Source organism: Plasmodium inui (assembly GCF_000524495.1).
Source record: "Plasmodium inui San Antonio 1 unplaced genomic scaffold supercont1.8, whole genome shotgun sequence".
Lineage (NCBI taxonomy): Eukaryota > Apicomplexa > Aconoidasida > Haemosporida > Plasmodiidae > Plasmodium > Plasmodium inui.
Window position 1 is genome coordinate 248,120 of NW_008481842.1, and position 12,483 is coordinate 260,602.

The following is a 12,483-nucleotide window of genomic DNA, read 5'->3' on the forward strand; positions in this document are numbered from 1 at the left end:
GCACTTCTGTTCCTCTCTTGCACAGTTCTTTCAAAATTTTTTTTTTTTTTTTTCTTTTTTTAAATTAAACATCTTTTTAAAAAAATCGTTTTAACACCAAAACAGAAAAGATTCCTAATCCGTCATTGTACGTCCCATCATATCATTTTAGCCTTAAAGATAACTTGTTGAACATTTGTGTAGAGAAAATATATAACAAAAAGGAAAAGAAGAAAAAAAAGATTCATAAGCAAAGTTTCGGCATATATACACGTTTATGCATATATATTTTTACAAAACCTTTGAATATATTTATTAAGATAACCCTTTTTAAGTGAAAGGGAAAAAAATCCTTATAGCTGCACAAGGCGCATTGGACAAAAATCGCTCATACACGAATTAAAATTACTCACAAAACTGTTGTAAGCAGCTGGAAAAAGGGCACCCGAAATTTTGCGCGAACCATTCTTATTGCCATAAATCAACTTACGAAAATGTGTTGTTGCGTGTGCGGTTTGTTACTTTTAGCCCTGATTGCCCTAATTGTTATATTAATTCTTAATGGGATTATAAAGTTGAACTAGGAGGAAGCCATCCTTTGAACAATGGAAAGGAAGAGAGAGAAAAAAAAAGAAGTATGCAACGATGGAGTGGAAGTTTTTGTCAGACCCCCAGAGTATGAACAAAATATTTTTGTGCGAAGTGTTACGCTTGATGACGCCCCAGTTGTAGGTAGGAGCCACAGCTCTCTTCACGAAGAGCGCAAGAATGAGAATGCCTCGTACGTTGGAATTATGACCAGTCATACCAATAGACAAAAAAAAAAAATAAATAAATAAAGTTAACGTGGCTGAGAAGAAAGGAATGCTGGCGTCTTACGCGGAAAAGTTGTTACCACAACCTCTGTTGTATGCATTGTGAAGATATATACCGCAGGGCACATACTCACATGCATGCGTGTACGTATGTTAATGTGTAGGTGCGCACTTAACTGTGCAGATACCTCCCCCGTGCGTGTGTTTAAGTGCGCAACCGTAAGAAAATTACGCCCTAATTTTAAACCGCACACCATTCTGCTGTACAATCTGTTTCATCATGTTTAGAGCGGCCGTGTGTCCTGGCACGACCGCGTTTTGCAAATATATTTATTCATACGTACGTGCGCACGTGCAATCGTAGACGACCTTGCTTCAGTCCATTTGTTCGTACGTACGCATATTTGTACTTATCCCTTGTAAGTATTTTTTTTTTTTGTATCTTACTAGAGAAAACGTTTTCTTGTAAAATTTTTTACATCCATGTAACGGTACTTCAGGCGTAGTTAATGAAGTTTGTTTTTTTTTATGTATCAAATGACAGTTACATTTTTTAAAAGAAATGTTAAACTTTTGAGCGGAACCCAAAGTTGAGAATTAAAATAGCTATCTGAAAATATGCGCCAGCGCATAGGTGTGCTTGGCGATACGTAAGCCACATTAGGGTCACATGAAAAAAGGGGCTTCTCTTTCGTTTTAGTAAATAACCAAACGAGGAGTTTGCGACATCGTTGGTGGTGCACGCAGTGCAACTTGCTTTTGCGAAATTGGTTGTCTAAACGGATGGGGAGCTAAAGGGCTAAAAGCCCTTCACACGAAGTCAGCTCACGGAACCAAGCAGAAGCCAAAACGGAAAATTTTTCCTACAGCTGGATGTAGCTAATAAATGCAACCGCCTCTTCTCCGTAAGCAAAGGAAAAATTCTCATCATATGCCTTTAAAAGGGGAACTCCCATGTGAGCAGAATTTCATTTAATTTAACCTTTATACAGAGAAGTCCCCTTTTTTTAGGGCACAGTATATGCTTATACGCTATATAAAAATATAGGGCTAAAAATTGTTCCCGTGGATATGAGGGGGAACATGAACAAGATAAACAGGGACCCAGCTGCGCAGTCTTCTATGACGGCTGTATATAGGCGCCTATGGCAATATTAATCCAAGTCGGGTTTTGCAAACCTCTTTTTTAAAAGGGGAAAAAAAAAAAATTGTTCTTAACAAAGCGTATACTTATTGAATATTCACAATACTGGCTAAATAAAAATACTTTTTTTTTTTTTTTGTTTTGCCAAACCTGTGTCGAAAGTAAAGCAGGGAAAAGAAAAGGGCTCCCAACGGAACATTCTTTTAAACTTCAAATCGACGCCCAAAAAAAATTTTATTGGCAAAATTCATCTACAACAATTTTGTACGCTCTGTTGTATTTCCTACTTTTCTGCTATAAAATTAATTTGGAAGGGAACATATAATCAATGCATTGCCAAGTTTTGCAACATTTAGCACGTAAATTTTTGTAAGGGTAATGAGATTTCGTGCGATCGCGTTGGTAGAAGAAGAAAAACAACCGGCGAAGTCAGACTTTTGTTTAAGAGCCCGGAGGGGAGAAGCCAACACACGGGATGAGCAACCTGTAATAAGCATCCTCAATCGTTAACGCCGAAACCTTCCCCCCTTTCACGACACCACCACCGCTTCGCCCCATTCACGTCATCATGAGGCAAAACCTTTTTGACACCAAAGCAAGCAAAGTGAAGCGGAAGAGGAATATCCTACGAGTAAAAAGCTGCAAGAAGAATCTCCCCACCAAAAGGGAACCAAGCGAAAGGTACAAGAACATTCTGAATTATTACAAAGATGAAAAAAAAACGAACAAATTTATTGATAAGAGAAAAAGTAAGGAGGGACATAGAAACAGCACGAGGTTTAAGAAAGGGAACATTTTTAACCTGAACAATGACTCCTTTTTAAAAGATAAGCATATCAGTGCCAATGATGTATACGGGGAGGGGGATCATTCGGATTATAGTTCCTTGGACAGTGAGGAGCAATGGTCAGGGGGGGGCTCTCGAAAATGCAAGAGAAAGAGTGACACTATGGTGAATAACTTTGTTCAGGAAAAAATCGAAAAAAAAAAATTATGGAAAATTAAAAAGTACGAAATTAAGGAAAAGTTACGCGAAATTGATAAACATTTTGAAGTGATTAAAAAGTGCGTCCTTTCTTTCCCTGGAACAACGGGGGGCGTGAAACAAAATGAAGACATCGCAAGGGGGGGGGCCCAGACGTTGACAAAGGCGCCAAGTTGTAACGGGGAAATGAAGAAGCTGGAATTGGGTGTGGCCGAAGAAGAGGAACAACAACGGGACCAATTGGTGAACGAAAATGAGCGCATGAAGAAAGGAACTCGGAGGGGCGAAAAGGGAGTAGACAGGAACGGGAGGGTCCAAATGAAGATGGAGGTAGGAGGCAAGTCCGAGGAGGAAGTAAAACATGAGGTGGAAGAAGCTGACGGGTGGGAAGTAGAACATGAGGCGGAAGAAGCTGACGGGTGGGAAGTAGAACATGAGGCGGAAGAAGCTGACGGGTGGGAAGAAGAAGAGGACAGCCAGGATGAGCAGCACGGACGTGGAAATGCCCCCAAGGGCTCAACACACCAGGGAGCAAACGGATCCGTTCAACTCAAAGAGGATGCGTCGAAGTCGCAGCTGCTTGGTGATGAAACGAATGAGAGTGCCGAAGAAGTGAAAGAATCAAAGTTGCGCTTTTCCAAAAAAAAAAAGAAAACGGAAGAGCCGGATAATCAGAAGGAATATTCAGTGTGGTACCTGTCAGACGATAGCGACAATGAAAGCATTGACAAACTGTTTAGTAAAAAAAAAAGACTTCCTTTTAAAGACGAAACGGTGGTGAGCATATCGAAAGAGAGAGTGAACAAAATCCTGGGGAAGTTCCTACTGGATGGTAACAAAGAATTGTGTAGCCATTTTGCCAACGAGTCAGGTGATGAAAAAGGAGAAAACTTACCAACTTATATTTGTATAGAAAAAAAACAATACCAGTTGGAGCATGTTATCGCACTTTTGGATCGTCATAATTTTAGTTCCCAGAAAAAAATCCTATACAGAGTGTACCATTTAAATATGTTTAATAAAAAAAAGGAGAAGAGCATTCCCCATTCTTCTTTTTTTTTCTCGCTAATGGATTATTGTATCTTAAAAATTTACCGATGTTTGAAATGTGATTTAAGCCTACACAACTTCATTGAGAATTACAAGGACATAATTGTGGACTTTTCTCATCCCATGAAAACGGAGTTGTATCTGTACATGTCTTTTCTCCTTTTGATTGTTTTCTGCAAAACGCAAGGAAGGGGGAAGGCCAATTTATTTTACAGGAAGAAAAGAAACACCCTAGCCGAATACGTAGAGTCCAATAAAGCCGCGCACGGTAAGGCGTATGATGTGTACATATACTCCAGGATTTTGAAGAGTGCCGATTTGTTCAGTGACATTTTGGAAGAGTACAATCTCAAGATGGGCGAGGAAGGCACAGGAGATAGAGACGGCCTAGCAAATAGGGCCGGCGCTGCAGATGGAGTAACCATATCGTACGTCCACTTTGCGGTTATCCTTTTGGCGCTAATTATATACCCAATGGAGGGGAGTCAAACCAAGCGCCAAAGTCAAACAGGAAAAGGCAATGGGAGGTCCCGTTTCGAGAATGATGGGGCTGACGCTTTAGGAGAAAATCCCCCCATTGAACACCTCCTAACAAATATTAACAGGGATAGGGTGGAGGACGAAAAAATGGTTCATAAGTTTGCTCATTTGAAAGGGGAGAATCCCCTGATCGACAAGGAAGAAAGAATTCCTCTAATGGATTTCCTAATCGAATTGGTGGAGTATATATTTTATAAGTACTTCCATTCGGTCAATGCTAATTTGCCCCTTGGTGACGATGACTGGGGTTGCTGCGACATCTCTAGCAGCGCCACGTATACCAGTGCGAGTCGCATGGAAGAATGCATACAGAATGTCGAGCGGGCATTCCGTGTTAAGCGGTTCCAAGTGGGAGAGGTGGTGAAAGAAGGCGACATGGTCAAAGCAAACAGGTACAACCTGGCAGGCACGCAAAGCAACAGCAGAGCTGATGTGCAGAGCGACCTCGGGATCTTTTCCAAAAAGAAGCAACTAAAAAAAGCGGTCATCTTGTTGAACATTTATAATATATTTCTGGAAAATAGCAAAAAATATAGCCAGAGTTTCTTTTACCTCTCCTTCAAAATTTTAAACACCCTTTTGTACGGCATTATGCGTGAGGGGGGGAAGTCACAGAGGGGAAGAGGCATCAACGGTGAAAGGAATAACACCGATGAGAAGATTCTCATGGAAGAGAAGGATCACTATTACAAACTCTCTTTTGACACGTTCAAAAATGTAATCCTTTTTTTGAAGACCCATTTGGACAAACAGTTTAACGCCTACATATTGATCAATCACATAGTGCGCCCTTGTCTGCTGTTTTTATTTATCAACTTTTTAAGTTATATGAAGAAATGCGGCGTGGAAGTGAACTTTGCCAAAATTGTGGACGATTTTGGAGGTGTCAGAGTCAGGGAAGATTACCTGGTTGCTGCCGACAGTCCCTTCGTGAAGTATCAGAGAAAGGAGGAAAAGTACTTCCTCTTTTTGTTGTACACATATAAGTTAATGGAGCATTCCAGTGCATATGAGATCACGCCTATAGTTTCCCACAATTTTCAACACAGTGGCATTCAGATGTTTACGCCGAAATATGCCAACAACAGAAACCCGAAGGACTTTCTCATCATGCAGAGCGGCCAGGCGAAGTTTGCGGAGATGAGGGCCGCGCGTAGGAAGATGAAGCAACAGAAGAAGCTGGACTACAACGAGGTAATGGCAGAGCGGTTGGCGACGTGTTTAGCGCTCTGTCTGCAGGTGTGTATGGAGGCGTGTGTGGAAGCACACTTTAGCCATTGAGCCCTTATTTGCCCTGCCCCCTCCCTTTACTTTCCCATTTGCCTGTGTCTTTTCCTATATATTTCCCCCCTTTTTTTTTCCCCACTATGCAGCTGAGGAAGGAAAACAACTACCTTCTAGCCCTTAAAGCCAAGGAGGAACAGGAGAGGATGCGCCGAAATCAGGAAAAATACAAGAAAGTAAAACTCATGGCAAAGAACGACGTCGAGGAGTACAACAAGATGAAGACGTACACCCACTGAGGGGAGGACACCTCGGGAGCGGCAAGCGCCGAGCCAAATTGTTTCACGACATTTTTGGCTGCTCCACGCATATTTGTTATTATGTGCGTGCCTCACCCCCTGCAACTTTTTAGTTATCTTTTATTCTGCTCCAATGGCGCCTTTTTTCCACCCCCACAACTCCGCCACTACGCATTTGTTTTATGGTCAATAATTAGGCAAAACAAAATTTTTTTTTTTTTTTTTTTTTTTCTTTTTCAAAAAGTGTTGAAATTTTAAAAATACGCGTGTGGAGGGGAAAACATTTAAACGGTTTCTCACCCTACCCTCGCCTCCGCTTTTTACGCACACTTTTAATTCGGCTAAAAATAAACGGCAGGATTGACACATTTCACAGGGAAAACAAATGGAGTGGATACCCTAATGCAGGTAGACACAACGGATTGGTTTTCTACCCTTTTTGTCGTTTAAAAATGGGGATGAAATTGACACACGTAGAGGGGGAAACAACGCAAAGGTGGAGTGAAACCATGTGATAAGTGAAGCTTCTGTGTCGTCAGGGGGGGATGGATATTACGGAAAAGGGTGGCAATTACGGATTGAGCAACACTGACCCTTGGGTAGCTGCTCTTCTGGCTGCTCTTCTGGCTGCTCCTATGTTCCTATGCTTCTAACCGCCCCTATCGTGCCTTCCCCGGGGGGAGCATATCCCAAGTCCCACCTCACTTCTTCTTGGGCGACTCATAATTAAAGTCCTCGTTCATCATGTTCCGAATGTCTTGTATTCTCAGTCCACACCACTCATATTTATTTATATATGCCGTGGTGTAATTCTTTTCATTCTGTTTGTTTTGTATGGATATGTGGTCATACAGGTTACTTATGCTGGTTCTTGTTTGCACAATGCTGGAAATATTTTCGCTTATGTCTTCATCAAAGGTGTTGGGGATTAAGTCTCTCCACCCGTTCCTTTCCAGCAACCCCAGTTGTTGGCGTTCCTCCCGTTTCGGCATCATATAGTACATATACAGCTCGCTACATCCTGCGGGGTGGAGAGAAAAAAAGGGAACAAACGGAAAGTAAAAAATAAAAGAGTTCACATGCACGGTAAGATCTAAGCAGTAACTTCATTAGGTTCCTGTGCCTATCTAGCGTCCTTTTTTTTTTTTTTTTTTTTTCCTCACCGATAATCCGCTGGTAAGAGTCCTCCGTATGTGAGGAGACATCTCTCACATACGTACATGGGCACACGTTGGACAACTCGGTATTTTTCCCGATATTTTCCTTTTCAATATTTTTTAAATTCAGATCGTAGTGCACAGAATAGCAGTCCATGTCGTAGTGCATATTTAAGCACATATACTTGTAGGAGCACAGAAGAAGGTAGCACTGCCTGGGGAAAATGTCAATGTCGCTAAAGAGGATGTGTATAAACTTATCTGCCTTGTTTTCTCCCGATTTGTTTTTTCCGTCTGGTTGGCTATCTTGTCCATGTTCTTCACAAGGGAGATCTGCCTCATGTAGGGGGTACTTCTCCCCCCAGGTCGGGTAACTATAGTGTCTGCTCCCTTTTTCACTCTTCCTCTCAGCTTCAACATGGTGGCTATAGAAGTTTTGTAGAAGCTCAGCACAGTCTTTACTAAAATTTAGGAAGAACGTTGGGGGGTACTGCTGCATGGAGAAATTGCTAAAAAAAGCATCTTCCTCCTTTGTGTGATTACTATCCCTCCTTTTTTCTGTCTTCTTCTTCTTGTTCGTTTTCCCTTTATTTGATTCGCCTTCACTAAGCTGGTGTAGCCTATCGTAAAAGCTTTTCACCTTTTTCGATTGGGTCCTCTCCTCGGGGGTCTCATCCTCTGTGTGTTCTTCCTCAAGACCGGAAGAATCCATTAACTCGTTGGAAAGAATTTCCTTCTCTGAGGGTGTCCTATAATTTAGGAATGCCTCTAAAATGACTCTGGGCAAAAATGCGCTTAAAATGTAATAAGTCGATTTTGTATTCAAAAATGGATGGGCCCAGATACATTTTATGTTCATCTCGGAGGTAGCTAAGTACTGAATTAGACAACCACAAACGATTTTCTTAACATGAATTGCATTTCCATCCACAGCTGTTTCGAATGAGGTTGTATTTAACGTAATTAGGATGCCTGAAAAATCGTCCAGCAAAATATCGTCATAAGCTTTCGGTACATTTTTCGTTAAATTTTTATCCAATTCTAGTAGTTGAAATGGCAGGTTCCTATTTCTTACGTCGTTTTTTTTATTCACTAAATTTTGTACATAACTCCAATTCATTAGCATTTTTTCATGTAAAATTTGTCGACGCCTGTACATGTTGGTGTACTTAAAGAGGTTCTCACTACTGCAAAGAAGCACATCGATTTTTTTTTCTTTTATTTTTATTCGTCTTATTGTTTCTTTCAGTTTTTGAAATTTCGTTTCTTCGTTTTTTATTTGCTTGTGTTTCTCATAGTCTTTTTCTTCGCTGCAATGCTCGGTTAGGTCCTGCATGAGACTTTTGATGAATTCTTCTTTGGCTACTTTTGCTTCTTGTGCTTCCTCCACTTGTGGTGCAGCGTCCATGGGGATTCCTTCGCTTGGTTCGTCCAAGTGGCTTCCTTCACCCAATTGGCTTGTGTCTCCCGGCTTCTGCTCTCCATCTGGATAGCTGGCCCCCCCTCCGGCGCAGTCACCCCGATTCATCTTCTCCAAAAGGGTCAAAAAATTTCTGTGCTCCCTCTCTACGATCTCCTTATCGTCATCACTCAGGTAGTTCATGTTATCGTACGAGGTGACCCCCTTCTCGAGCTTCTTCTCCTGGCCCTTTCTTTTTTTCCTTCCATTCAGGTGGTTGTTACCTTTTTTCACTTTCTCCTCATTAAGTCCGTCCTGTACATGATTTCCCGTCTCCTTGGCGGAAGAAGGGTTCCTATCTTCTGGCACAAACTCTACATCGTGTTGATCAGTCCCCTTTTCGAAGTTTTTAATGGGGGTTTTATTTTCCATGGTTGGTGATCCGGGCTTTACTTCCTCCGTACTGGAACTCACAGTGGGTTGATGCACATTTTGACACTCCTCAAGGGAGACACCATTATTATTACTATTATTATTACTACTATTATTATTATTACTACTATTACTATTATTATTATTACTATTATTACTATTATTATTATTACTATTATTACTATTATTATTATCATTACTATCATCATCGTCATCATCGTGTGGTGGATACTTCCCTGGGGTGGCTCCATTTTCCTGTTTTTTTGAACTGAGTGCACCCACCAATGTTGCTTCCACCATTGTTTGCAGGTGACCTTCGTGCTGATCCCCCCCCTTTGCGTTTTTCTCTTCCTTTATGGAATGATTCTTCCTCTGTCTCAACTCATTTTTATAATCATTAATTATGGAAACAATTTTTTTTTTTCTTTCCATCAATAATTTCACATCATTGGAGATGCCCATCGGTAGGTATTCCACTTTAAGGTTCAAATCATACATCTTGAAAAATTCATTTGTTTCGTTTATTAAATTTTTGCTTTGTTCCATTGCAAACTGGGGGAACTTTATCTTCAAACTGTCTACCTCATCCGTTTCGATTGTGTCGTAGGGGGGTTCCCCTGGAGTCGCGCCGTCAGATTCGGAGGTGCTCTTGTCATCCCCGCAGAAAGGGGGATGCTCCGCGGCGTGGCTCTGCCCAGTTGATTTGGTGTCCTCCTTACCGGGGCTGACAGAGAGGCTACCATCGCGGCTACCATTGCACCTATGAGGACTTCTTCCAGCGCCGCTTCCCACGCTGCTACTTCGACTGGGGACGGGATTGTCCGTTTTGGCCGACCCCAAACTATCATGACTGCCGTTGCACTGGAGAGGCTCATCGCTTTGCAGTTTCGCCTCATTGGTGGGGGAACCTCCCTTTTGCCCCTCCTCACCCGGTTCGCCATGTTTATCTAACGTTTCCTGCGTCACAATTCTACCATTGGCATTACTTATAGCAGCGTTATCATTAGGTTTACATTCATCCACCCCTTCCGTAGACTCAGGCTCATCATCCAAGTTTTGTCCCTTTTTATTTTCATCTAGGGCACTTGCCCCATCGGGGCTGTTAATATCGTTTACCTGACAAGGTGCACTGCCACCATTCTCGGGGATGCTTAACTGTTTGTCTTTCTTCCTACTTTCCTCTATGAGGTTTTTAAAAATTTCATCAATTCTGTTAACCCTCTCTTCTTCTGTGGTATCTTTAACAAAAAGGAAAGTCTTTCTTTGGTTAGCATTATTTGTTTTAATTGTGACATTATTGGTTTTTTCTTTTTTCGTTTCACTTTTTTTATCGATCATGCTTCGTAAAAGTGCTTGATCGTTTTGCTCCTCCTTCTGGTTGTTTTTTTTTTTCTCGTTTGTGTTCCTTTCGTCGTCTTCTTCTTCTTCTTCGTCTTCCTCTTCTTCTTCCTCCTTCTTCGTGCATGTGTTTGTCGTGGGGACTAAATTGGTATTCTTTCCATTTTTTTGGTTATTATCCGTTTCGCTTTCCTCTGGGGGGTTGTCGGCTGGAGTCGGTTTGAGCCCACCTGCACTTTGTACAATGCTGTTAATGAGCCGCGCCTCCTGCGTTTCGGCTTTCTTGTCACTTTCGTCCTTATTGGTTGACAATGAATTGCAAATGCTGGAGGTGTTTAACGTGGCCCTACTGACAATGGTAGCAGAGGTAGCCGTCGCCGGAACTGCCGCTTCGTCCTTTTTCACGTCCCTCCCACTGGTATAATGACCCTCACCGTATTTTTTTATATTGATAAAATTGTCCATTAGGTAGACGTTGTCCTTGTTGTGCAGTGTTATTAACTTCCGTTTTTTAATTACACTAGGATCATTATCTCTTGATTCCGTGGACGCGTTTTCCTTTTTGTTGCTACCGGCGGCTGCGTCATTGTTTTGAGTTTTCTCTTTGGCCCCTTTCTCGGGTCCTTTTCTGTTGGCAGTTTGGAAGAGACGCTTTTTTTTTTTGCCATCTTCTCCCCCCTGATCAGATTTAATCTCTTTCGTTTCGTCATGCGAGGTGTCTCGCTCCTCCTTGTTGCTTCTCTTCAAAATTGCAAACACATCTTGTACTTTTTTCGTGAAAAAGTTTTCCATGGTTGGGTTCGCCGATTCCACTTACTACGTGCTGCACTGCTATTTGGTTGCGTCGCCTCGTCCTGTTTAGCTTCCCCTCGGTTTAGCTTCTCCACCGTTTAGCTTCCTGGCGTTTGCGCGGATAGAGTATTTTTTTTATTGTTTTATTTTTTGCATTTCTGCCAGGGCTTCAACCTTGGCGATGCACCTCCTAGGGGAAAAAAGGCTAGCTATCGCAACTGGCCGGAGTGACGCAGACTTGCATTACATTTAGGGAGGAAGATTTTAACTCGGTGGGAATTTTTGAGAAGCGTTAATCTTATAAAAATGCTCTTAAAAGCGCTTCTTTATTTTGGTGGCCTTGCCTATCGAATGGAACTTCCATTGGCGGGGTTCTCGTCCGTATGCATCCCGCACAAGTCTGCACGTGCAGGAGAACAAGTTCGTACGGATATGTTCATACAAATTGGTAGCATTGCCTGAACTCTCGCCCAAACGGTGGCACGGAAGGGGAAAGTTTGAATTTTCTTGTGCCATGAGCATTCGTCACAGGTCCTCAAATGGCTAAGCATACACAGGTGAGATGTCCCTGAGAAGGGGGAAAATTGTAAATGAAACAAAAAAAAATATATATATATACACATATATACATATATACTCATACCATGCGAGTATCACCACACAAATGACACAATAAAAACACAAAAATGGTTATGCAATTATTTCAGTTGATTCGAGGGCTCGAGCATTACAGCCTATTAGCAGAGTGCAATAAAATGAGAAAACGTGCTAAGTACACGTAAGCACTAAGCTCAAACATGCTTACAAGAACAGGCGCATGTATGCCCGTGTGTGCATGTATCACCCAGGCACACAAGTACAATTTTTTCTTTAATGAATCACCAAATTGAACAGCTATGATTGAGTGCAAGTATTTTTAGCAGGTCCCTTAAAATCCCCTTTTGCAAGAAGGGTTCAGAGAGGGAAGTGAAAAGGTAACGCCAAACCGGCTGGTTCAGAATTCCGTCAAGCAACACTCGCTTGTGGAGGAGTCTAGCCAACCGGATCACTCACCAAGTGAGTATTCGTCAGGTAAACTTTCTCCCAGTGAACATTCACTTAGGAGAAACCAACCTGCGAACAGCAACACAGGGCCGTTATGGGTACCCCCTCCAGCTGAAAGCTGTGTTGTTCCACCCCGCCATTTGCCATTTTTTTTGTGTGTAGACTCAAAGAGAAATAAGATTGCATTAAAGTAACCCCCAGTGGGGTAAGATCAATTTAGCATTTTTAAAAACATCTCCTAGTGTCTTGAATTCAACAAAAGAGGCAGAAGGGGGAAATGTAAAA

At 41.9% G+C, this 12,483-nt stretch overlaps 2 protein-coding genes across 2 annotated transcripts; one reads left to right on the forward strand and one right to left on the reverse strand.

Annotated features, from left to right (window-relative positions):
- Positions 1-2,506: 2,506 nt before the first annotated feature.
- On the forward strand, positions 2,507-6,036 carry C922_02327 (hypothetical protein; the record flags this gene model as incomplete). Its single annotated transcript, XM_008817926.1, has 2 exons — positions 2,507-5,707; positions 5,887-6,036. 2 exons carry the CDS (start codon positions 2,507-2,509, stop codon positions 6,034-6,036), a joined length of 3,351 nt encoding a protein of 1,116 aa, XP_008816148.1.
- A 701-nt stretch (positions 6,037-6,737) lies between these two features.
- Positions 6,738-11,154, reverse strand: C922_02328 (hypothetical protein; the record flags this gene model as incomplete). Its single annotated transcript, XM_008817927.1, has 2 exons — positions 6,738-7,057; positions 7,200-11,154. The coding sequence occupies 2 exons, from the start codon at positions 11,152-11,154 to the stop codon at positions 6,738-6,740; spliced, it is 4,275 nt and encodes a 1,424-aa protein (XP_008816149.1).
- Positions 11,155-12,483: the final 1,329 nt, after the last annotated feature.